Consider the following 26,962-nt stretch of genomic DNA (forward strand, 5'->3'; position numbering starts at 1 on the left):
AGGCAATTTTGTACAATAGTGACTATTTTCCAAAACGAAGTTGTTTCACTGTCGATATCGGTATTGGCCTCAAATATTCACATTGCTCAAACTGTTCTTTAATTAAAAATAAAGATATAAACTACAAATACCATTTGCTTTAGAGTGATTGCTATTAATCCAATTTATTATTTTTATTAATGAATAAAAACGTTATTTATTTTTACTAAGTCATGTATATGATGAGAAGCTACGCTCAAAGCAAAGGCCCGTAATGAACAGTGGATACATGTAGATGAAAGCAAGTAGACAAGACAGTATGTCTGAGCATAGGTGAGGGATGGAGTGAGAAGGTAGAGAGGGGTTACTACAGTCAGCAGAGGATCTGGGTTAGTGGGAATCAGAGCACCAGGCATTCACTCTGTCACCACAGGAAACAGGAAGTTAAGACGCACAGCAACCAACAAGCCCAAAAGCAGAAAAGCGCATACCTTTAGCTTGGAATGAAACTCACGAGATTTCCTTCTGGCAAGAACCTGAATGTGACTAGACACCTGCGGGGTAGGGGAGGGGAGGAAAACAAAGGCAGAGCCTGTAACCATGGCAATGAAAAGCCCCCTGCAACTGGGCAAAGCCAGACGTACCTTAATGGCAGCTTGGATTTCTCGAACTTTCTTTCTTGCTAAGACCTGTATGTGACTAGACACCTCCATTAAAAAAGAGAAAAGGGAAAATAAAAAACAAGCAAAACCAAAAAATACAAAGTGGATTACACATTTCTTCTTCTTGTTTAAGACAAATTTTTAGGAGATAAGGTGCATAACAGAAGCATGTTCAAACCACACACCAGGCTAACAGCCAATGAAGCATTATGATGTGTGTTGTCGTCACTTAAGTGAACTGATTAAGGAGGATGCAGGCCCCTTTAGCACACATTAAGAGCACACAGATGTGATCTGCTGTGTGCAGAATGAAAATTGGCTAGTCTAGTATTCTTACGGGAGCTGGGCGAGGCATTTCACCAGCCAAGTTTACCACTGGCGTTTGAACGTTCACACAGTTCAAAATGATTTCATATTATCACATGAAACATTCAACAGTGGAAAGAGAAGTAATGTGTGTTGATGACAGGTCTGCAGAGTGGATTTATGTTCTCCTCTGGCACTTTTCACACTCATAGCACGAATGGAGTGATTTAACAGAAAAAGCACCATTAATTGCTTCCTCTCTGGGTATGTATTCGTAATGTTCAACACATTTCCTTGCTGATCAGGTTGATGCAAAACAAGAACTAGGGCTGAAACCATTACTCCATAAATCTATCAACAGAACATTAAATTGATTATTTTAATAATCATTTTTATTATGTGAAATGATACTGGGCATTTCTTTCTAGCATTTTATAGACAAACTCCAAAAAATAATCTGTAGATTAACTGACAATGAAAACTAGGGCTGCTACAAATGATGACTCGCACTCTTGACTAAACCGTTTATAATAGCTGATTGTTTTTTTGAGATTATAAATAAGAAAATACAGAAATCATGATTGACAAATCATGATTTCCTAAAACACAAGCTGACAAAGTCTGTGTTTTTTTTTTTTTTTTTTATTATTATTGTTGACACATTTCCCCCGACCAAATCCAGACACTGGATAAGCTCTAAAAGAGATTTTTAAAATAACTTTTGCTTAGAAAAATTGATAAAATTATTAAAATTTATTTTTTGTCAATTGATGATCCAACACTTGTTGCACCTCTAATTCAGAATTTGCTTGGTCTAACAGATTTTCTCAGAACAACAGTTTTGTCACAGAGGTCAAAGAAAACTAGTAAAAAGGAACATTTAAGAAACTGGAACATTATAAAATGATTTATATGTTTATTATTTATCCAAATTTTTGATATTATCTCACTAGACTAATCGATTAATGAACAAATTGTTTTAGTCTAATGAACTTACATATGTTGTGTATGACAGTAGAAACAGACGTGCATTTCTTGGTGCAGCTGTAGGTAAACCACTCTCATTCTGATAGAAATCACAGAGCTTTTCTGGGTCCAGACTGATCAATTCACACACAGTGATCGAATATCACTGCACCAGCTTGTTTGTCATTGAAGTCAGTGTATACAAGGAATCTCCTATTTAGAGGAAGGATCAGTGGGTTTCATCCTGTTATTGACGCACTGTTAGAGATGCTCATTATCAGGTAATTAGAAAACATCAAGCACTTTTTATTTGTAATTCATATAATTATCGACATATAAGAGAAAGAGTAAGGATCCTGAATTGTGTTATTTACATATTTGTTATATGTAATAATGTAATCATATGTAATAACAGATGTTATTACAGATGAATAAATCCATCAGCGTTTGATTAACACATCTAAACTGAACTCTGGTACAGTATGAGTAGTGTGTCTGCAGTACACACAGTATGTTGCAGAAAAAAGGATCCACTCTACAATGCTGGCTATAGCAAATATTCTTTGATAAGAGATGGTACCAATCTATTAAGGTTTCCATCTCCCTATTAATAAAGGCCTCTACTCTGGCCAAGTGGACGACCTCAGTGATTAGTCTTGAAGAGGAATATTTGTACTGTTAAGCTACAGTAGCTACTCTTCTCAAATGCTCTTATATTTACCGTATAACAGTAGGCTAATTGCTGTATTGTTGAAAATGAAATGCAGCATTTTAAGTAGAAGTATGACATACGGTATGAAAAAGCTTTTAAAAGAGAAAACCGAAGGATCAGTTTTCCCATGCAATCCTAGTATATTTACCTTTCTTATACATGTAAATTATGGAAATGTCATAATCCAGGGACATCTGTTCATGCAACATAGCAGTGACAGTTGACTTGTCAGCCTCAGAAGTCCCCTTGACAGCTTAGCATTGTGTGGTTCTCTGTCTACTTTTGTTTCTCTCTGGCAGAAACAAAGGCAACAGCCTGCACACATTTAGATTTGACAGCTCTCTGACACTCATGCAGCAGAGACATCTCCTCTCGTCTTACCTGCTTCCTAGTCCTCGTCTTCCCAGTCCGAAGCTTGATGTATCTGGCTATCAGCTCATTTCGACCTGCAGGAAAATTAGATGTGTTTAATGTCTAAAGCTTAATGTTTAAAATGAAATTTAAAAAAAAAAAACAAAAAAAAACATACCCACCATCGGATGGTGATGGTGAGGAGTAGGATTTTTATACCTTTAATAGTTAGTTGGTAAAGATAAGATATGGGGTCCAATTAAAAATAATTTAATGCTATGAATATACAGAAAAAGTAAAATGTAGATTATGAGATTAAAAAATTGTATATTACATTTTTTAACCTGTAAGGATAATCAGTCAGTAAAGACAATTTAAGCATATATAACACATAAACTATAAGATCTATGATGACATTTCAAGTGCATTCAAATCAGAAGGTATGTATGTCTCCTAAACAAAGCAGATCCAGTTTTACTGTGAAAACGCCATGTGATATTAGCATGGAAAAAAGAAAAGAAAAGAAAAGAAACACTGGCTGCAGCAGCACAGCCTTTCAAATTAATCTAATTCAATCTTATTCTCTTCAAAGCCTGATGCTTTGAAAGGAAACAGACCTAGCTGTTCATACTATTACAGAAAATAATGGCAACTGAATATATTGGGTTTAAAACAGTGCAGCTCTTACTAAATTATAATTAAAGCATAGCTTTGTAGAGATTTCCAATTAACAACGGCCCCAAACATTCTTCTGCCCTCAGCTCTGCTCTAATTGCTGTAGCAGTGCACATGACCCCTGCTTAGCCCTTTCATATGGTAATAACATGCCGCCAACCAAAACTATTACACAAATTATAGGTAAGGAGGCACTCTAATTATGTGTCCAGCTGTAGCCAACCGATGCCATGGATCTGGTCTATCTGTCTATGAAATGCACCGAAACAACAATATACTAAAACATTTTTCTACATTTACTTCATTATCAATTAAAGATCTTACTTTTATTATGACATAATGAGACTACAGCATATTACAAATGCGCTAATAAGCTGTCTCGTAGGTAATTAAGAGAAAGGAATTTTCTATGAACAGATGCACATTCGGGATCACAGTGTGATATAGCACAAGAGTAAATCACAGGTATAAAAGAGAAGAACGTAGTTGTATAGGCTGAAAGACAAGAGAAGCATTACAGTTTCAGATTCAACTTTATTGTCCTTAATTTTTACGTCACAAGTACGCATATGAACAAAATTACGGTTTCATTGCTCGCAAGGTAGAGGAGAGGTAAAATAAGTAACGACGAGGTAGAATATGTAATAAAAATAGAAAGGACTAAATAGAATAAACATAATAGATAAAATAAAATATGAATAAAATATGAATAGGATTATAGGACAGTGCACAAAACTTAGAAGTCCCAAATAAAAATACTGTACATGTGCTATGTGAATATCACTAACAAAACTAAAATAATTTCTATACAGACATACCAGTGAATGATATTTATTGCACTTATTGCCCATGTATTGCACTTTCATACTGTTTATTATAACAAGACTATATAGTATTTCACAGGGATTGAGTTGTAACACAACCATGTAGGTTCACACAGCAAGAGACCTATGGTTGAAGTTCTTGTTATATTGTCTATACTGAGTTCAGGATTCTGATGGCCTGTGGAATGAAACTGTTACAGAACCTGTCCGGTCTCCAGGACTGAAGGGACAGAAGTCCTCATGATCTTCTCCGCTGTCCTTACCACTCTCTGGAGACACTTCCAGTCTGCAGCTTTGCAGCTGCCACACAATACAGATGATGTGGTTAGCAGCGGACCTGGCAACGCAGTCATGAGTCATCAGGGTGAAAAGAAGGGGGCTCAGGACACAGCCCTGTGGGGAGCCGGTGCTCAGAGTGATGACCGAGGAAGTGTTCTTCCCCACTTGCACAGACTGGGTCCAATCGGTCTAACAGCCAGTTACACAAAGAGGTATCGAATCCCAGGTTTGCCAGTTTTGTTACCATATGCCGGGGGATGATCGTGTTGAACGCTGAACTAAAATCCATGAACAGCATTCTCACGTGTGTATTCTTCTCCTCCAGATGCTGGAGGCTTAGGTGTAGTGCAGTGGAGATGACGTCCTCTATGGAGCAGTTAGGCCGATAAGCAAAGTGGCATGGGTCGAATGTGGAGGGGAGTTTGGAGACCATATGTTGCTTTATGAGTCTCTCAAAGCACTTCATCATAATAGGAGTGAGTGCGATGGGGCGACAGTCATTTAGGCTGGTTATAGTAGATTTCTTTGGCACTGGCGTGATTATAGCTGTCTTAAAACAGTATGGCAAAATGGCCTGGTTCAAGGAGGTGTTAAAAATATCCATCAGAACCAGAGCCAGCTGGTGCGCAAACTCCCTGAGCAGCCGCCCAGGTTATACCATCTAGCCCAGCTGCCTTCCGAGTGTTGATCTTCTTTAAGATCCTGTGGACTGCTGTTGTTACAAGGGTCAGTGCCTGCTCATCCAGGTGAGGTACTGCTTTTCTTGCTGGTGTCCTGTTCTGTGCCTCAAACCGTCCAAAATGTTCATTCTATTGGTTGAGGAGGTCTATGCTATCCTTACAGGGCATCTGACCTGGCTTATAGATTATAATTGCCCGGATGCCGTGCCACGTGTTCCTAGTGTTGGTGGAATCATGGGAAAAGTCCTGGATTGTCTGTCCATATGTGCGCTTTGCTATTCTGATGATCAGGTTGAGGTTGGCTCTGGCTGTTTGAAGTGCCACCATGTCTTTTGATTTAAAAGCTGCGTTTCGTACTGTCAGCAGGGCGCGCACCTCTGCAGTCATCCAGGGTTTGTGATTGGCCCGGATGATGATGATAATCTTGGATGCTAAGGCACCAGAGCTTATATACTGCTGAAGCACACCAGATGAAACACAATGTGTGGTCTGTGTATAAGCAGCTTGAACTGTCCATACAGTAGGTTTATTAAACCATATTAAAAGTTTCTTTTTTTTTTTTAGACTGACATATTAATCAACTAATTGTTCCAGCTTAATCAACTAGGTTTCCTTCTTACTACTGAAAGAAAAGTTTATAAATTTCATTAAAATTAGCTGATTTCAGTCACAGAAAAGTAAAACAATCAGCTTTTAAAAAAAAGATAATTTTTTGGTGCTGCAGCATTTTAGGAGGACCTGGCCATTGCAATAAAAAAATGGAGATGAAACAGAAGAGTGCATACACTTGTCAACATGAGAGCTTTGATACCTGCAGCACCTAGCTGTGAGCCACGCCTACACATTTTGTTGCTGCACTGAGAGGAGCAGGGAGGGAAGGAGTGTGACGTCGACTTTGGTGACGGTTGACCTCAAAGCTCTTTTCATGCTGAACATTTACCCGAGGCCAGGGTGGATTAATCTAGTCATGTGACTTCACAGGACAAATAAACATCTGGAGATTTACACTTTACAGTTCCAGCCTGCCCGTCCAGTGCACCTGCAATGTAAACTTTACCAGATGAAGCAGGGCATGCACTATGTTCAATAATTCACACAATGTGGAAACATGACAATACAGGCATTCATGCAAACTCCTGATTCCTAGATCAAAGCACACAAATGGCCAGCTGAAAGCTTGCTTTCTGTTGAATAATTCATTCTTTTCACCAGGCTGGAAAAAAAGCTCAGTGGCTCCCGGGTAGCCTGCATTTTTTTTTCTTGCATGTGTGTGTTCTACAGAACAACAACTGGTGAAAAAATGTGGCTATCCGCATTCAGGACTATGACGCTTTAGACACATCTCTGCATTTCACACCTGAGATGTGCAACATTTTCCACAAACAAATAAGTTGTCTTTCAAAGATGTTGCCCTTTTTGTACATAGCACATACAGTAGCTATGAACAGTTCTTAGTAGAAATATTGTTAACACAGCCACTGTAAAAAAGTGTAAGCAACACTACAACTGCACTCAGATTAATTTAATATCTCACACTATGTTTGCTGGTTTTTCATTAGCAGCCAATTTGTTGTGGCTACAAAACGACAGGAATTAAGATTCAAGATCATAAGGAGACCTGTAGCCGAGTAGAGCTATACACACAATCAAAGCAAATTGAGCTGGACAGACAGCTATTGTGCATTAATGTCATATAAAGCATTATTGTGTGCTGATGTTATTGATATTTAACCCTATCATGACCACAAAAATGTGCCAGAAGGAAACGTTCCCAACCATATTAGTAGACTCCGCTATTAATATTATATATTTAATATATACTAAAGAACCAAAATGAACAAAAATAAACAATGTTGTGCATTAGTTAAAGTTAAAAATGTATAATATTATGGCATCACAGTTGATCCAAATGATTGAACTTTATAAGCTTCGACATAGTGTTGACTGCATCTGCAAAGAGTGAAAAAGATATGTGATGTTTCAGACTGCTTAACACAGACTGCTTAATTTATTTAATGCCAGACGAAGAAAGTAATTTATTTATCTAAAAGTGCAATGTAGACTGTATTATTTACATTGTACTTAAGAACATTAAAAAGCTTTAACATGGTCACTGGCTTTTGTCAACTAAATGTCTACTAAAACTGACCAACTTATAATATTTTTACACTTCACATGTTGACATCAAGGTAAAGGGTACAGGGGTAGTCTGTTTAACCATGACTACATCTGATTTCAACAGGGTTTTGGGGGAAAATATCAGGGAGAATTTAAATTTTGAAGAAATGTACTATGTACTATGGTCAATCCTGTCTAACTGCAACTAGCAGTTGAGGCTTTGTTTAAAATGTTTTCCCCATTATTAGTTGTGAAGGCTATTGCAACCAAGTCAGTCTCTGAGGGTTAGGTCAAGTCCTGTGGTTGTACCGAAGCCCATAGAGGGGTGAGAAAATTAACTCTTTATGGTGTGTTCCTGTCACTCAAAGCAGCAGGAAAAGGATTAAATATTTATACTGTGACCCCTAAGAAGATCTGTGCTGTCCAGCAGCTGGAGGAACCCTCGGCATGGCCAGAACAAACTCTCCACTGAATCTCAATGACTCTGGGGGATCTGCAACACATGAATGGGACTCCAGCAGCAGCCCCACAAAGAGCTGGTGGCTCAACTTTCTCTAAACTGTCCCCAAGCAGCTGATTCCTCATTCAGTCAGAAATCCAATTCGGCCATCAGCATCCACCCTCCAAGGAACCCACGACAGGCTCCTTATGTTGTGAATAACAATAGTGTATTGTCACAGTCCATTGCTAGACCAACCTCAGAGACACCACACCCCAAAATAACTTCCCATAACCTCCCAGAAGACCATCACTATGTAAAATCAACATCTGATTACCTAAACTCTGTAACCATAATAACACTGTTTCCTCAGCGTCTTTCAATTCTGCCTCAGCCTGTTCAACTTGTAAAAGCTATAGCAAGTAAATACTCAAGTATCTCACTGCGGTAGGACTAAAACGAAACATTCACTTCATCAAGGTGGATAATGATTTTCCTTGATTAATCTTTTTGTCTACAAAATGTCAGCACTCTCAACTACCAAGATTTAAGTTTCAAATTGCTTGTTTTGTCCCACTAAACCGCTGGAGTAACCAATAAGCATACTGGTGCTGCATACTGGTAAGTTACACTATACAACAAATATGTTCCCTATTTTTTACTTTTCATCCATAGTAAGCCCAATAGATCTGTTTTTCCTGTAGCTTCCATATATCTTTGTTATCATCTGCACTTAACAAATGAACAAATCTAAGCTTGATATTTTTGGTGGTTATGACAGATTGTAGATATATAAAGTTGGGCCAAAATAAATATAGCCATTTCTATCACAAAAATGAGATTCTCATTCTTTACTTTCTCCAACCACTAACAACTCTAGCCAAACCAAAAGGAGAAAAAAGTGCATCTTCTCCACTGATAATCGAGTGATTCAGTGGAGTTGTCAGATACATTTATATCCTCAAATTCTGGAAGCATTAGTCAGTTGCAACTGTAAGAGCTATTAGAGCCACTAAAGGGCTTCTTGCTACATGATTATTTTCATTTTTTTTATTTTTACAGCAATTCCCTCCATCACCTTATTGATGCTAGGGCCCTCACTGTAAAACATACAACAGAATGAGATGTTCCAGTAAAGGAAAGGTGAAGTGGCAGTAATGTTTAGTTTAAACACAACATATTTTATATTCTGGTTTCTTGATGCTCCTCTCAGTGAAGAAACGTATCCTGACATTCAGTGACGGGTTATGCCATAAGTAGAAATGCTGGGTGTAGACAGAAGCTCTTCAGTTCTGGGAAACTGGCATCAAACCCTGATCTTTAAAATCAGTTGATGACTCAGATACCTAAAAATGTTATACTATGAAATACTACAGTAGCTGTGCAGTAAATATCAAAAAAAAAAAAAACCCTAGTTTTGTGAAACTGTACGAACACATTATTATTCACCGAATTTGTAACAATGTTATTTTCCATAGAGAATTCTTATCTCTAAAATTGTGCTTTTGTCTGAGCGTTTCTTGCTCTGCTATAATCGACGGGTTTGTAATTTAGCAGCAATCTGAATTAAAGCAGGACTTACAAAATTCATGCAAAGCAAAACAGAAGAGAATTACCAGGAAACTCCATGGGATGTATGTATTTTGAATGGCTTGTTCTTTCAGCTTGCTATATTTCAATGACGTATGCACGGTGGTGAAGCAGAGATGAACACACAGATGAAACACAAAGGCTTGTCACTGAATTTACTACCAAAGCCTTGATGCACCTGTGTAACATAAATACTGAGCTTAATTTAAGCAACGGCAAATTAAACAAATTACCTGACTTGGTTACGTCCTTTGAGCAGCAAGAGCAATACTTTACTGCTATTCTCTGTTTTTTCACTTTCTCTCTTTTTAAAAGCATCCATTTCCTGTAACAATGATTTTTTTTTCTAATGTGGGCACAACCACAGTCACATCTGGTCCAGCACTCTGTCATGAGACAGTGCTGGGCCTGGCCGAGAATCAGTCGGCAGATTGCCTGCGTGTGGCTTCTACCACTCGGTTCTCTAAGCAGGATCTGACAGAACAGAGAGCACACATTTTGATGCTGCCCAGCACATTAGGACAGAACTATGCTATGATTAACCCTTCATTCAATTCTTTATTTTTTTTTTAATGGGCACTTATTAAGTAATAGTTAAGCTGAAGTGTTTTTGGTACAGCTGGCTTAATTAAGTCATTTTCCAAGCTAAAATAAACATTTGATGGTTCCAGCTTCTCATGTGAGATTTTGCAATTTTTCTCTATTGTAGTATTGCATTGTATTAGAAACTGAATATCTTTGGATCTTAGACAAAACAACACACATGATGATGTCACCAGGGGTTTTCAGCATTTGTGTTGGGCATTTTTCTTTGTTTTCTTATATTTTATAGGCCATGAGACTAAGCAGGAAATCAATAATAAAAAATGATCATTCGTCACAGTCTTAGTAAATCATGACCAATGCTAATTTCTAAAGTGGCCTATGGAGATAAAATCTAACATTGCAAAAACAATCACTCAATTCAATTTTAACAAGAAAGAATTTGCTGGTTCGGGCCTCTCAAATCTGAGTATTTGTAGACATTGCTTCTTTTTATGTCACTGTAAATTTTAATTTACTGTTGAGTTTGAGACTGTTCACAATAAGATGATTTCTCATTTTATAATACACATTTCACTTCTCTTGGTATAGATCTTTTTATTGGATTTGTTCCACTTTCTTTAAAGTTATGTAGACCACAGACTCGTGTGCATGTGCCTGTGTGCATGCATTCGTGTGTGCGTGTGACTGTAGTGGCTAACACAATGGCCCTGGTTTTCCTGTCATCCGTGATAGATGACTCGAGGGACTTAGGCAGACATTAGCATCACAATAGACTAAACCAACAATATGAAGGCATTTGTCCCAGGTTTTGGTAACAGCAGGCAGGGGTAGGAAGTCTTTTACTTGCAATATCAATGGGGAACCACCGTTTGCCAAGTGGAGAAGAACCTGTGACTTGTGGCTTGAAAGAAAATTGACAGTGCCCTTTTTGGAGGGAGAACACTATGCTATCAGTTTAACATAATGTTAGCCTTGGCTTGAGCAGCCACAAATTATGCTGGTGATTCGGTTCCTCTGTGATGAATAACTGCATGGGGCAGCTACTGTGGTGAGAACACAATATATCAGTTATGCAAGTTTAAACAATTACAGCTAAATACAAAAGGCCTGCAGCTGACCAGACTCTGCAGGTGTTTCCTGAGGAAAGTGTAGCAACAACATTTACAAGTTTTTTCTCTATGTTTGGTAATAATGCAGGTCAGACCTACTGAGTAATCAGAACCCCTTCAGCAGTAAACCCACTTAATTCTTGGAAGTCAGAAAACAATATCTACTGATCAGAACATCTGACTACAGTCCACCAGCTGCTTGTTACAACTGCTTCTTGGGCTCTTGCACAGGGAGCATGGGTCCATAAGAAAAAGACTTCAAGGCCAGACATTGCAAGCTATTCACACTATAGAAATCCCTCCTCTCAGACACACACAGACACACACAGACACAGACACACACACAGACACACACACAGACACACACACAGACACACACACACACACACACACACACACACACACACACACACACACACACACACACACACACACACACACACACACACCCCACAATTGCCTGCAGGCTAAAACGGAAAAATTCAAGCTCATACATCTTCCTATTAAACTAGCTCATGTGTTCATTCAATCCCTTTAAATGTAAATATAATAATTAGAAAATATGCAGTGCATACAGAATTCAAAATGTTTAATGCTTCATTTCAAGTATTTTAACACTTTAAACCTGCAATTTCACCCCTTTTTCATTCAATGGAAGATGATTATTACAGTAAGCTTTCAACATACTGTAGTTTACACACAACAGTGCTTTTAATGTCACATAAGATTCTCACAAGCTCTTTCAGTTCTGGCCTTATCTATGCATGGGCATTCCCATATCCACAGGAAACAACTGTATTCAGTCCTCATTTAGACAAGTAAAGCAGAGACATAAAAACAAGACAGATAACAACAGTTCATTTATTTCAAAGCCTAAAATCTTCTGAACTAACTAAAACAAATAGAGGGAAGACACTGAGGATTTTGAGTAATTTTATATTGTAACTTTGATAATAAATGATTTTAAATCTCTTTTCTATGAGCATGTCAGCATTGCTGAGGGTTTTGATTCTTTGTTGAATTTGCAAACAAGGCCTATGTCATTGGTGGGAAAGTTTAACTGCAATAGCTAATAATCTGTACTCAAGTACAAAACAGCTGAACAGAACACAAGTATACAGTTGTAATATTTGGAAATTCATTTACAAAATCACTTAACTGTTTAACACTCCATCTGCATATAGCACAAATGTTAAATCAATTTCCAGTAAATCAGCAAAACAAGATTCAATCTATCCATATAAAAAAACAAAAAACTGTGCCATTCAAATCTCAAGACCAGAGAATGAAAAACTATAAGAAAAATATGCAACTTCTGCAAAAAAAAAAAAAAAAAAAAAAAAAAAAAAAAAGCATGCAATTTCTCATCTCCAGTAGAGTATACTAGTAGTCTATACTGTTTGGTTTTTTTCACTACATCAAATTCTTTACCCCAGTACAGCATAAAACTGACATTTAAACATTTAAATTTTAAAATTCTTTGATAATTGTAAGTATCACTCAAGGTTTAAAATCCAGCGACTGCAAACATAAGTTCTCTATATAATGCAGTGTGCAACTGTAATTAACAGCTTTTTAAAAATCCATTTTTTCTCTTTTTCTCTGGACACCAAACAAAATCAATACTTAACTTCAAATGACCTTATTGAGCTGGATAAAAGGCTTTATCACAGGGGCTGGGTCAGGGGCGGTTGAGCTAATGTGTCAGTTGAACAGTGGGGGATTAAAGGTGAGGTGTTCTCTCAAAATCTTACAAGACATCACAAAGCAGCAGGTCACTAACCTGAGCCTTCCTGGAGACACTGAGAGGATTACAGCAGCCAACCTCTGCTGAACTGTGCCTGTATTCAGACAGGGCTGAGGTGGCAAAGACAGCCTCTTTATCACTCAGCAGGTCCAACCCATTCTATTTCCTCTCTCCCCACTCTACACCTCTCAAACAAGGCCAGAGCTGAAGCCCGCAAGTCCGAACTCTGCGCAATGTACTCACAGGGGACTAATTTGCACAGCCAGTCCTTGTCTGAATCACTCTATCAATTAGGAACAACTGTGTTTATCATCACATACATTATTGTAGAGTCTGGCCTGGTCATTGTGTGGAGGTGTGCCTCTCAGGAGAGAGAAAGGGATGAAATAAATGACCAGAGAGTGAAGCCACAGTTGGACAGGCTGCTGGACTAATCTGAAAGGACGGCTGTAATTATGAGTCTCCTGAGGAACTGGCTGTGTAGCAAGTCCAATGTGTGAACATGGCGCTAACAGTCAGGAAGGTGCACTGCCCCCCTTCTCCACAACAAAGTAAGACACTGAGCCAAATCAATATTTTCAATCTCTCAGGATCAATCCAGTGTCTGAGCACAAAGGAAGACATGTTGACTGAGACCAATATGTATAAATGAAAAGTCAAACTTTGTGGTCATGATGGGCTCCTTCTGTCTCACGTTTTTTTGTAATCATGATCACAAGCTGAGGGAGTTTGGTAAGAAATAAGGTTGCAAATAGTTAAGGGAAATACCTAAGATAGCTACAACATAGTAAGTATGTCCCTACTATCATTTTACAAGGATGGTAACAGGAATGATCGTATAGCATATTAAGGTCAGACCATAACACAGCACTGAGTATGGTAATTTTATGGCTATGACTACAGTGTTCCTTTGTTTCCAGGGATGCTGCTCAGTGTTGAGAGACCTTTCTCTTTTCTACAAACAGCACAGAAAGAGATGACAGTCTGTGTTAGCACTGGAGTGTAGTCCCTGTGCTCTAGATGAGAGAATAACACTGGCATTCAGATTCCATTCATATGTTGATTACACAAAATGGTCCCATCAGTGTCAGATGATCTCATCAGAATAAAAGTGTTTCATCAATGGAATATGATGTAATCAACGTGAAACATATGATTTTTCTTGAAGAGAGGAGAAAACGTGACACTGCATCTTTAAGAAGCCCAGAGTCTCACTGTGTTTTAGTCAAACAAAAGCAGCCAATTGGGAACATGCAACATGAAACCAGAAACCCAGCTCACAGGGCCTCACACAGACCTCAGAGCAGGGACACACCCCATGTACTCCTGAATCAGATAGGCAGAGAACCAAGGCCTGCTATCCAGCTATTCAGGGCAAACACCAAGTCCAACAGTCAAAAAAAAAAAAATAGAAAAAAAGAAATAAAATAAAAAACAGAGAGAGATGACTTTGTCTAACCTCTTTTGAAATCTGGAAATATGTGCAAAAAAATCTACTTAGACTTATTTTTCTACAAAAAACTACTAAAACATAACATTCAGGAACGTTTTTGGAGTGTACAGTAGACAGTATTGTACAGTGTATAGTATTTGAATGTGAAAGCATTATACACTATTGCTGTTAGGTGCTGTGTCACGGCTATAAACTTTACACCTGAGGCTTTCCAAGGGTAATATTGCAATACATATATATATATATATTATATATATATATATACATATAAACATGAATACACTATGCCCAATATACAAGGCATTAGCATGTCTTCACAGTCTGGTCAGCATCAATGCTGCTTACACCATGAGCCCCTCCTATTATCGCAGGTCATGTAAGCAGTCCTGTGAGGCATGAACTAGCCACAACATGAGGCTGTGGGCAGGAGACTGGAATCTCACACAGGTCACAACATGTTATGCTTGGTCACCACAACATGGACATGAGTTAGAGCTGAAATATGCCCCCGAACAGACGGCCACAAAATAATATGCACTTCAAAATCAATTCTGCTGCTCAGCAACAGGGGAGCACAAAATCTAGATCCATTTTGGGACTGTGTCTTATTAACTGTCTGCTTTCAGAGACACAGAAACACACATGGACAGTAACCTAAACAGATGTAGGAATTAAATTCTCCGACTAGCGTCTACAGGGTATTTTCAACCCATACAGTATGTAAATCTCATCACAATGTAGAAGGCCGATCAGGAAAAGGTTTGTTTAAAGAAAAATGAAAAGATCACATAAAAACACATACTGTTTGAATTACACAGGTCAGCTGTTGTGTGTGTGTCTTTGAGCCCTGAATAATGCACAAGTCCAAATTAAACAGTGTTACACACCACTGTAGTGACATGGTGCCAGACAGATAACACTATTCATACCTCAAAAAAGACGCTCTCTACTGGATGAATTATGAGACAAAGTTTCATCTTTGAAAATCTGCAACTATAGATTCAATTCATATCACTACATACTGTGTAATACAGGCTCTCTCTTAATCACATCATTTCAAAATTAGGCAGGGCTTTTGGATAGATAAATCTTGTTGACATCAATAACAACCAAAAAATAAAATCACTTGTTGAGTAGAATGGTGTCTGACATATTGTCCACCCTGTTCAGGAGAAGGGACACAAAACTGGGTCAACTCGTGCATGTTGACCCATTCGCATCAACTGTAGCTGCACGTTTGATCTCTGTCACTGTGTCAAGCTAAAAGAAGTACATCTCCATAGCAACCCATGAGGAATACATAACCAGTTTGCCACAACCCAACATTAAAATCTTGAATCTGAACTCAAAATGACTTCTTCCTTCCCTCATCATACCTGCATCTATGCCATTTACGCTTTCAACAGTTACTCTTTTTGAGAAAGACATAAAATAATTGGACTTTTTTCACTACTATGTGTGTGAAAACACAGTAGCCTTGCACTGACAATGGTAGGGGAACAAATGAGGGATTATTATGGAGGTGTGTGATGCCTTTCCTGCAATGAAGTTCCTCGCACTCCATTCTGAGTGAATGCAGGTGACTCGGGGAGCCTGAGCTGATCCCAGAATTCCTCATTATCCGCCCAGCAGGGAGGATCAGGTCCACTCGCTCAGTCTCTGAGCATGCTCGGCCCGGTGAGACGAGCCCCACAGGAGCACAGTGCTGGGCCATCGGGAGCAAGCCAGGTCTGCTCATTATATCTAACTCATCCTTGGCATCTCTGCAAACCAAGTGCCACTTAGTTTCCACAGGAGGGGTCTGGGCTGGATCACTGACAAGATGGCAGAGCAAACAGCAGAATGGTAATAGGAAATGCTTTACATCAAAAGACACATGCGGGCAGAGGCTAGGTGTCCAGCAGTATAGTTAGAACATTATTTGTTGGTGGTATGTATTATTTTCAGTCCATATGTAAAATTAATGGTATGACTGCCACGGTCTATCAGAACCAGATTCAGATGTACAAAAGGACATTAAATATGTCACAAAACACGAACGTCTCCACGATTCATGTTTGAATAAACTGTTAAGCTCAGGCATCAAATACAACTGGCAGCCTCAGTTAAAGAGAACAAAAGAAAAAAAGAAAAGGACTGTATAGGTGTCACTTAGTATTTTTTTATCTATTTGAGAGGAGACGTTCTTCCTCTTTTTTAAACTAAAAAATTCACCAATGTCATTTAGCTTTTGGGGCAAGTGCAAATACATAACTCAATGAATAAACATACAATTTGAGGGAAGCGTGTTGTTTCATTTATCAACTCTATTTCTGGGATAAATGAATGCAGCCTAGCACAGCAGGTGAATTATGCAAGTGCATTATCTTAGGCCTTTGGCTAGGGGCCAGTGCCCTCCAGTTCCCTTTACTTTTTAAAATATTCTCCTAAGTAAACTCTGGGGCCATGGCAAGTGCTGGGCATTGCAGACCATGCAGATGTAGTGTCTTCCACTGCAGTTACAATTAGCCTCAGACAACGGGCGCAGCGCCAGCCAGCACTGGTCTCAGCACATCCAAAACACTTCAGGTAAACACCACAATAAGGTAAGATGCACAATTAGAAATTGTTTTGTATTGCCACACAGTTGCTATAGAGACTGTTGCTAATTAACTGCACTCTACCCCAGGATAACAAAGGGCTTAAGGGCACTCAGGGCGGCTCCTCTTGTGATGTGCTCTGTGTATGGAACACTATGTCATCCCCAGGGTCTCTCAACTACAAAATACCTGTCTCCTTGTAGCCAACTTTCATCTCAGATGCCATGAGAGGTTTTTTTTTGTGATGTCTGTGTCTATTGTAAGCCCTATAGTCCTGGATTACATAACCATATCTACTTCACCATGGTTAGCTGAATCCTTTCCCTCTTCAATAAAAAAAAAAAAAAAAAAAATCACTGTTTTAGGCAAATCAATCAGTTGCTGCAGCAGAGAAGAACACCTCATTGGTTACTTGACTCTGATGGCATTCCAAAGTGCAGTGCTAACAAGAAGCACACAGGTGGGGATGCAGCCATACTTTGGATTTCATTTAAAATGCTTACAGTTGAGTTCCCTCAATAGTAAAACAATTTGTATTTCACAGAATTTTTTTATTTCACTTAAACGTGTTAAAGAGTAAAAATCAAATTCTAATTCATACTGAACAAAATATGTACGACTGCTTTCTTATGATACTGTCCTGCAGATAGCAAGCAGGAAAACTGATTTGCTCAGTTTGACCCACAGAGGTATAAGGAAAATCAGTAAGGATTTAGCAAGATATGCTCACAAAAACTGTAAATATGTCAGAGGAATAAGGAGGAAAAGGAATTACAACACATTCCAAGCGTTCTTCCAAAGATTCACAACAGTGAGTTCACTGTGACTTAACACTGAGGTAATCAAACTGGCCACTCCCCACAACTATGGTCTTACTGTGTATGATTCATCGGATATGGCTACAAAACAATCTAGCAGGCCAATAACAATGTCAGCATTTCCAGGGCTAAAACAACTAATTGCTATTCTATTTATATCTGTGAGTGTGCATACTTCACATGCTCTATAACTGCATAGCCATAACACAATCCAAAATATCCTGTATTGATCCTAGTCTAGTTTGATATTCAGTAAACACTATATTCTAATAATAAATTGCCTCGACATCTTCAAAATAAAACATAGCTGCTTTATTTCTTTAAGAAAGACCCTCAGCTCGTTCCTGGCTTTGGGGGATTTTCACAGTTCATGGCATGATGGGATTGGCACCAAGATGCAGCAACAGTTGCAGAGCAGAACAAGCACTGTCCCTTGAAAAAGCACCCGCACATGAGACCAATGTGTTGCATAGTACCACCAAGGTCCAACATGTTAAGAAAGAAAGAAATGTGCAATCCACAATTCTGCCTTTTATTTGCAAGAAACATTAAAAGAATCTAAGCTCTTCCCAACAACTGAACACAGTTATTTGCTGTTTTCTGTGACTATTCTACAACATGTAACCATGCATTAGCTTTCTCTGACAAATCTTTTCAGTTTCTTTGCTTGAAAATGTATGAAAATAGTTTTGATTCAGTAAAACTAGAGCAGACAGACTGAGGATTCTGCTACTGGTGAGACAACATGTAACCAGATACAGAGCACATCTGGCAGGATCAACCTCTCTTCAACCCCACAGTTGTCTCTTCAGCAGATTTTAAAGTAGATTCAGCGCCACAGAAACAAAACCTTTCCTTGGGTTTGTTTTTTGGATTTTGAATCTTTCTTAAGCAACAATCTTTTCAGTCTAGACAAAGAAACATTGAAAAATAACATTTTTCACTCTGCAAATTGGCCTATAAGCAATTTTCATGAGGTAGATTACAGTCTTTTGCCCCAGTTTATGTTAAATCTATGGCAATTATTTTATCTAATTTGAGAATTTATTTAGTACCTACAAACCACATATAAGGTCTTGCATTTTGCTATATGGGGCAGTAATTGTTAATCAACAAGTATGAGTCATGCTGAATAGTTGCATTTCACATTGAGAATGTGAATGCTGAGTAACAGTGAGGCCTTCACGCATTTCTAAATCTCCAAAAACTGAATTATTATGCTTTAATCCAGGGCAAAGGGATGGCGTCTCTGGCAGCTTCACTCTGTAAAGGGACAAGGGAATTGGAGGAAGGCAGTGGGGAGGGTTCTGTTGTCTAAGCCCACATCTTTGTAGTGGCAGCTGAGGGGTTTCACTGCTACTCCTAGAATTTACATTTTGTTTGGCCGGAGGGGTCACATGACAGCTGCAAGCGAATGCACTGAGGGGCCTTCTGCTTTCACTTGACACTGACAGACTGTGAGACAGTCCAACACCACAGAGAGAAAATATTCCCTTTTTCCATGACATCACCCAGCCAGGAATGGGGGGGGGGGGGTATGGAGGGAGGAGAGGGGGCACAGCTGGTGGCAGCCGCAGTACCATCTGCTACTGACTAATAGTTCATGCTGCTTTACTTATAAACTTGCACTTCTCTGAACCAGAGTAGTGGCTGTATGGTCACTGTTACAAAGCACATCATAGATAAATTAGAGTGCGACAGTCTTCTATTACACTATACAGCGCAGTCATGTACTGATGCATTTTTTTTTCTTTCTTTTGAAGGAATAGTAAGATATTGTGGTAAATATGTTTTTGTGCCTCATTATAAATGAGGAGGTTGATCCCACCCTTTTGTTTGTCCATTACATTTGAAACAGCAGCATGCAATGAATCCATAGAATCACTGGAGGGAGAAAATAACAGGTTGGAAAGCTTGAGGGAGGTTATGTGCCAGTATATTTCTTGGCTGGATGCTTCCTGGAGGCCAAGGAATATTCCCACACACCGCCCACTGTGAAACCATAACTGGCCTTTTTCACAGTTTTAATACAGATTAACCAATTAAGGAATATGTTATCTGGTGGCTTTTGAGGTCCTAGTAGATGGATTCTTTTTTTTTTTTCTTTTTAAACCTTGAACAGTGTCAGGGTACCCGTTTCCCCTTGCTCCCAGCCTTTACGCCAAGCTAAGATAACTAACTGATGGCATTAGCTTCATATTTAAGGACAAAAATGAGAGTCACGTCTATATTCTTATCTAGCTCTCAACAAAAAAAGCAAGAGTATTCCTTTATTTGTTTCATTTTTCTAACGATTCTTTTCTTAACGATGCTTCTTCCTTTTCTTAGAAAAGCATGCACCTGGAAACATGGGATACATATACATACATGGGTTAAAAACTCACACGCATGCACACATCTGTACTCACCATACATCTTTCCCTCATCAGAGAGGATGATCTTCCTGCGTCCACAAGGAGGATAGATGGCCAGGGCCTCCTGGAAGCTCTGTTCAATGTCAGGGCTCCACACTCCCTCAGCATCGTTGTCTACAGGCTTGTCTGCCGAGTCACTCATCCTCTCCATGTCCTCGGCAGGGCTCTCGCTGCCGCTCCAGCTGCTGGGATCAATTGTGGCGGTTGGGCTCTCCAAGCTGAAGCCTGGAGCAGACTAGGGAGAGACCTGGAATTTCCAAAGAAACAAACACAACAAAACGATCAGTCTCCACAACAGAAAATCCCTCACCCCCTCCCACCCGAAAACAAAAACAAAACACAAGAGAACGATAAGGAGCAGAAGCAGTCAAAACAAGCTTGAACCTAAAATAAAATATTGTTGACTTCATTTATAATTGATGTTATGGGTTTAAACTAGGGCTAGGCGATATGAAAGAAGAATCGTATCACGATAATTTTTTTCATATCAGTCGATATTGATATATATCTAAATATAAACCAAAGCACTATTTCAATCAAACTTAAAGGTTCCTCCCAAATGACATGGAGAGATATAAGGTTAATTTTGATTTAAATATTATTAATTTTCTTTTTAAACTGAATATTGCATAGAACATTATACAACTGTAATTTAAATGAATAGTTACTATATAATAAACTAAAATCTTTATTCTGAACAGTCAAAAGCTTTAAGTATTACAGAACACACTAAATTTTGGACAACTCCTAATAAATAAAACAAAATCTTAATTTGTAAATTTTGAATCCATAACAAAAATATTAAAGCTTTCACATTTTACACAAGAACAGAAACTATATTTTTTGGTTACTTCCAAATAAATAAACTGAAATGTGCAGAAAGTGTCACTCTTGTTTTAAGGAACACTTGTTTGGCTCTGGCTTTTATGTGCTCCAGATCATGGCACTGTTTTAGGTGGCGAAGACGTTAGTGGTATAGCTGTTTTTAGGCGAACATTTGTATATTCTTGTTAAATATGCATCTATGTTTTGCAGTGCATGCTACTCTGCTTCTTGTCGGACTTTAAATACCTGAAATATCTCCACACTTCAAAGTCCTCAGACCCTTCCTCTCAGCAATGCTCTCGACTTTTGAGCCCTGGGCTGTGTCTGTTTCAGTGTTTTCATCATTAACACTGGAACTTGAGTTGTCATCAACATTTTCTATTCTGTTCATTTTCTCTTTAATCAGGTACCACTCCTGATGTACTGGCTTACACAGCGACAGCAGCCCAAACATTAGCATGTGAGCTGCTGTTGGATGCGCCTTCACGCTCTGTGCTGTGTGCGTCAACCTAACTGATGTGCTCTAACTCTCTTCCAGCCACATGATTGGATTTTTTTATCCTTGACTGTTCGCGCTTCCTGTCAAAACAATGACAGAATAAGTTAGAGCAAAGTGCGTGGTAACCATAAACATGCGCTAAACTTGTGCCTCGTTAGTCCGTCTTATATTTCTGCTGCATGATTGGCTGGAAGAGCTATTCATATCAAATAAAGATGGGCCAACTCTTATCTCTCTTTCACTTGTTGCATTTCTTTCTTATTAAATAACAGCACATATTGCAAATGGTTAAACGTTTCTAGAGATCAGATAAATGCTGCAGACTATGATGGGAAATATAATCCATGAGTGAAAGATAAGCTGGGTCCACAAAACACAGTTTAAAAGTGACAAGACAAGACAATGACAAGAATTACCAGATGGTCCAGTGTATTTTTATGAAAAACGGCATGTATGGTACAATGAGATTCAGTATACATCGTGAGACTTTCATGGATGAAAAGCATTCTGTACATAGGGGCATTAGCTGCCACAGTTTATTAAGGTGACTGAAATGCATAACAAGGAAACATAAATCATTTATTATGTGGAGGATGAGTTTATACTTGTATGATTTGTGTTGTAGTGATGTGCTGGCTTAAATGTAGAGATAAAGACCAAAAGCAGTCACAACTGGCAGACTTGCATGTGGGTGTGTTTATAGTAAATTGGGTATCTGCAGAGAAGGATGCAAAACTCGCTGGACTGTGTGAATCCTCATTAGCATGGGCCAATGACAAATTTTCTATTCAGAGCAAGTCTTTGCAGACTCTCAAAACCATGTTTATATTTATAAGGCAAAAAGTCTAACACTCTAGGATCCTGCAAATGCTGGGGAGCAGTTTGACACCTTGAAAGTGTCTCAGCAATAGAGACTAATACAGCTCAAGCAAACAGGTAAACTCAAAGAATCTAAGTATGTGTAAACATATAAGGTAGGCATAACAGTATATGTTACACAGAACTTGCTTCAAACCACCATAGAAGCTAATATAAAGGCACATCTTCTGAAAGGTAAATTCTTTGACCTATTCCCAGAGAGAGGGGAATACGCAAGGTAATAAGTGATTAAGGGATTTATGACTTAGTGTGGACCAATCAGTGAGAAGACGACCAATACTCTGACTGTATAAAGCAGGCTTGTTCCAGCTGTATTATAAAGCTGTTAATTGCAGTGTAACTTTACTCACACTGTGCAACCAAAAGTGTTTTTTAGGCCTTGTGTCTATATTTTTCAAGTGCATGATTGTACTGTATATTGGCCTATGAGCTCTGTCATTCTGTGAATGGAAGAAGAAAAAAAAATCCAGCTGTTTCACTGCTGTCCACCTAATGTGTTACTCTCACTTAGATTACACAAGATGTAAATACCACACTCCTGGTGTAAAATGATGTTACACTGTCACTACGTTTGATCACCATGCAATCATTTACAAGTAAAGACCATGTCTGCAAACACAAAAACAGATCACTTTCAATGTGAAGAAATATCAGAGTTTGCTTCAATCAACAAGGGGTCTTTGCCCATTACTCAGTATTTAAAATACTTGCTTGTTTTCACTTCCTTTACTAAAAAATTCACTGAGGATTTTCTCTCTTCTTAATCTCTCCACTCTTTCCAGACAACTGCTTCCTCCCTGAGCAAGATCCTATTCAAGCAGCACAAGCTGTCAGGAAGTGGGAATAGTAGCATATGTTTCTTCCAGTATGTCAGTTCATGAGAGGGAAAGGGGGGATGGGGGCAAGCTGTTGGGGGAAAAAACTCCCAGAGAGCAGAGAGAGCTTTTACTGAATTCCGTTTTTGTGTGCTGACTGCTGACACTGCAGAACAGACTCACAAACTGATGAGGGAGGGGGAAAAAAAAAATCCCATTTCAACCACTAAAAGGCTGGGACTCTTTCTAGATGTGCTCCTCTCATCCCTAACAAATGATGAACTGTGTTGATAATCACTTCCAGCTTACATTTTCATAGCAAGATATGGTTATGTGGAAAATATTCATTCCTATCCTCATCAGGCCCACTTTCAATTACAGTAGTTTGTAAAAGTATTGTTAACCATGCACATGACCTTGCACAGATCTTTTTCCAATCAAGCTTTATAATGTCTGATCTGCTAAAACATTACTGGAAACATTTTTAAAGTGACAAACTTGTGATCCTTTATCAAAACAATACAAGGAAAAACAGTTAAACTATACACCTAATGCATTTTAATAAACAAGTTCTTGTATATCATTGTAAACCTATTATTAAAAATATAGATTTTTTAATTTGTTGGTAAAGAGATACTTTAAGCAGTGACTTTGTGACTCCGTCTTTCATACCAGATTTATTCTCACACACTGATGTTTAAGCTTCTCTGCAGGTGCCTTCTTCCAACATCGCACCAGGATGTTAATACTGTCAAAGTAGCGCACAATGGATTGTTAAACCTCACCTCCACCTATCCTATCTGAGACACACGTAGGACCTAGATCAATATTTAATCATTTCTGTTGATGAAAAGTGTTGTTTAAAAAATATGAGGATATAAAAGAACAATGCTAACTAATGTACTGCCTATTCAATGAAGAGCTTTAAAAAACCCAAGAATTCTGAAGTAGCGACATCAAAGAGTAAACCTCAAATCACTGCAACATAAATAATTCTCTCTACAGATAAGCCATGCTTCATAAACCAAGCTTCTCCAGAGAGATTTTCCCTAATACAAGAACAAATGTGTCTCTGGGATGCTGATCATTATCTGTGGAAAATGAAACAAGCACAAATACAGATAACCTAGGACTGACAACACTGCATAAACACTTTCAGCTTAGCTACCACTGTAAGATTTGTGTACCATCACATTATTTCCCAGTCTGTAATAGTATTAATCTGGGACATGGTCAAGCCAGTTGTTCAAGTGCCTCTGATCAATGCAAGCCAGAGCCACAAATACTAGTTCTAATCAGACACATTCTCTGTAATCTCAAAAGGTTTTGGGAAATTTGGAAATATATATCTATATTTATATTGCTTCTTATATATGCTTCTTGTGTCCCCCACAGACATACTTGATTACTCTTTTTTGAATATATTTCTTTGCTGTCTGCCATCCTGGATGTTACAATACCAGGGTTGTTGATATATAACATGGGGTGTAGTGGAAAAAACGGAAGAGGAAATTAGTGTTTACACCAACAGACGAAAAGGATTATTCATTTGTGTACAGTAGATGTGAGTGCATACTGCTTCTTCTAATAATTAGCAGTATGTAAACAGAAAATCAATGTATATACTGACCTATTAAAACCGATGACTGTTATCTATATCTACTTATGTCACTTTAAGACTGTTGACTTGTCCTCATGCGAACACTGAAATAATGCAGTCCTCATATCACTTTCTTTGTATTCTGTGACATCAAATCAGATGCTTTTGCCATGTGCAACATGTGAATAACCTAGCACAGTTGTCAATGAGGACCTTCTCTTAGTGTCTTAGAATCTCCAGCCTAATTATGTTTGTCAAAAGAAGTTGTGAATGTCACCCAGAGAAACACTGGCGACTTACAGATAATTGCATACTTCTGTCTTTGCAGGGTGTACACCATAGAAATGGACTGATCTGTGAGATGCGGGGTAAAGATGGCCCGCAACACAATAAGTGAATGTGGTAGCTAAGCAGAGTAGTAACTGTGACATGGCATTATGGGAAATTACACTTACTGTGAGATTACATAAACCACTCACCAAGCTGGAATCCAGCTCCTTAAATTAAGAGAACCCATTTCACCCATCAGACAGAGCAAGGTAATGAAATAGCAGATGAGAGGTCTCAAATGTAATTTTCCATGTGGAGTTCTTTTGTGCCGTTATCTCAGAGGGTGCAATAATGATTCTGTGAATGACTTTTGTGCACCCCATAATGGCCCACAGTAATTAAGGCCACAGTGTGTAAAACTATAATTACCATGTGATTTCAAAACTCAACATTTTCAGCGTGTTGTAAAGACATATCCTGGCCTTTGCATAATTATAATAGCAATGTCAAAAGTATTCCATTTTGAGCAACACATAACCAACTATGCGCATTTACAATGACAGGCATTACTGAAATTCCATTCAGTTTCTGTCATTAAAACAAATTTATTGCTCCAGGAAAAGCATGTTTATGGAATGGAGTCTTTGACAGCAAGTTTTTGAGGACCTTGTGATGCATTTAAAGGTAATATAAAAAAAAAATTAACTGAAATCTGTGGAAGTATGATTTCAATTTATTAGGAAACCTTAACCATTCAAGGTATAGCCACTGTTTCAAATAAATTAAAATCATCCTAACAGGTGCTGATATGAGTTGCAGCCTTTAATTAAATTTTTTTTTGAAGCATGCCCTTTGTTTAAGACAAGAAAACGGTATGGATAGTTTCATGCCATTTCCAAACAGACTACAGTATATCACTAAACTATGCAAGAATTTGAGGACAAAACTATAGATTCTGTATTGGATTTTCTTTTAGGTTTCATGAATAAATCTACAGCTTTGGAGTACAGATGAATGAATAAACAAGGTTTTCAATACCAATTTCCGAAGGTCCACTGGAGAGGCTAGAAAGCTTACTTATGCCGCCTCTGTTATTGGCAATGGCCTACTGTTTATTTCATGCCTCTTTGAACCGGCAGGCTTAGGTGCAGTGAATCTGTCTGATATCATCCCGCTCAAATCTGAGGCCTGGATCCCACCGCCCAGCAACCATCAGGCCACTGTGGGATCAATCTTTGTTTGCCAGAGAATGGAATTGATTTACAGGTTCTGTCAAAGCAGCCAGCTCTACCTGCCTCAGACTGAGAAACAGGTAGCAACAACATGACCTGGACTAAACGTCAGATATATTAGCAACCCAGAATAGAGGCATAGCTAAAGATCTTCCACTCTGAACACCAGAGAGAAAATTGACTGTAAATCTAAGAGACAAAAATCTCTCCTTCTGAGGATATGTCCCTGCCAGTAATACTAAAATATATAAAGAATACAATTTACCATTCAAACATGAAATGTAATGAAAGCTCAGAGGACATTTGCCTATCAAAAATTTGCAGTGCATTCCAAACAGCGAACGCCCCTGTCACGGTGGTGTGGAGTGCGAGCGGAACACATAAAGCTCAGGAAATTAAAGCTGTAAATAAAGGTCCGTCAGATAAAGGATCTCCTGACAGTTATGAGAGCAGAGCGGGCCGAGGGCTGGCCGCTGGCTCATCTAGGACGCGTGCGGATGGGCACGAAAAAACAAATCACAGTGATGAGCATTTGGCTCTGCCATTTCACACAGACTTCCATCTCTTTGCCTTCTGCTTCTCCAGCCATTATTTA

At 38.6% G+C, this 26,962-nt stretch overlaps 1 protein-coding gene across 6 annotated transcripts in view; it reads right to left on the reverse strand.

Moving 5' to 3' along the window:
- Positions 1 to 26,962, reverse strand: part of tead1b (TEA domain family member 1b) — a 45,576-nt gene that overhangs the window by 11,461 nt on the left and 7,153 nt on the right. For 3 of the 6 annotated variants that reach the window (XM_026320027.1, XM_026320025.2, XM_026320026.2), the window contains 3 exons: positions 20,242 to 20,494; positions 3,007 to 3,071; positions 471 to 686 (listed from right to left, as the gene is read on the reverse strand). In XM_026320027.1, the coding sequence (XP_026175812.1) occupies positions 471 to 686; positions 3,007 to 3,071; positions 20,242 to 20,398 (438 nt within the window). In that variant the 5' untranslated portion in view covers positions 20,399 to 20,494. The remainder of the gene's footprint in view (positions 1 to 470; positions 687 to 3,006; positions 3,072 to 20,241; positions 20,495 to 26,962) is intronic. The other 3 variants (XM_026320028.2, XM_026320030.2, XM_026320029.2) reach the window with 3 other exon arrangements.

This window comes from Mastacembelus armatus, chromosome 3 (assembly GCF_900324485.2).
Source record: "Mastacembelus armatus chromosome 3, fMasArm1.2, whole genome shotgun sequence".
Classification (NCBI taxonomy): Eukaryota; Metazoa; Chordata; class Actinopteri; order Synbranchiformes; family Mastacembelidae; genus Mastacembelus; species Mastacembelus armatus.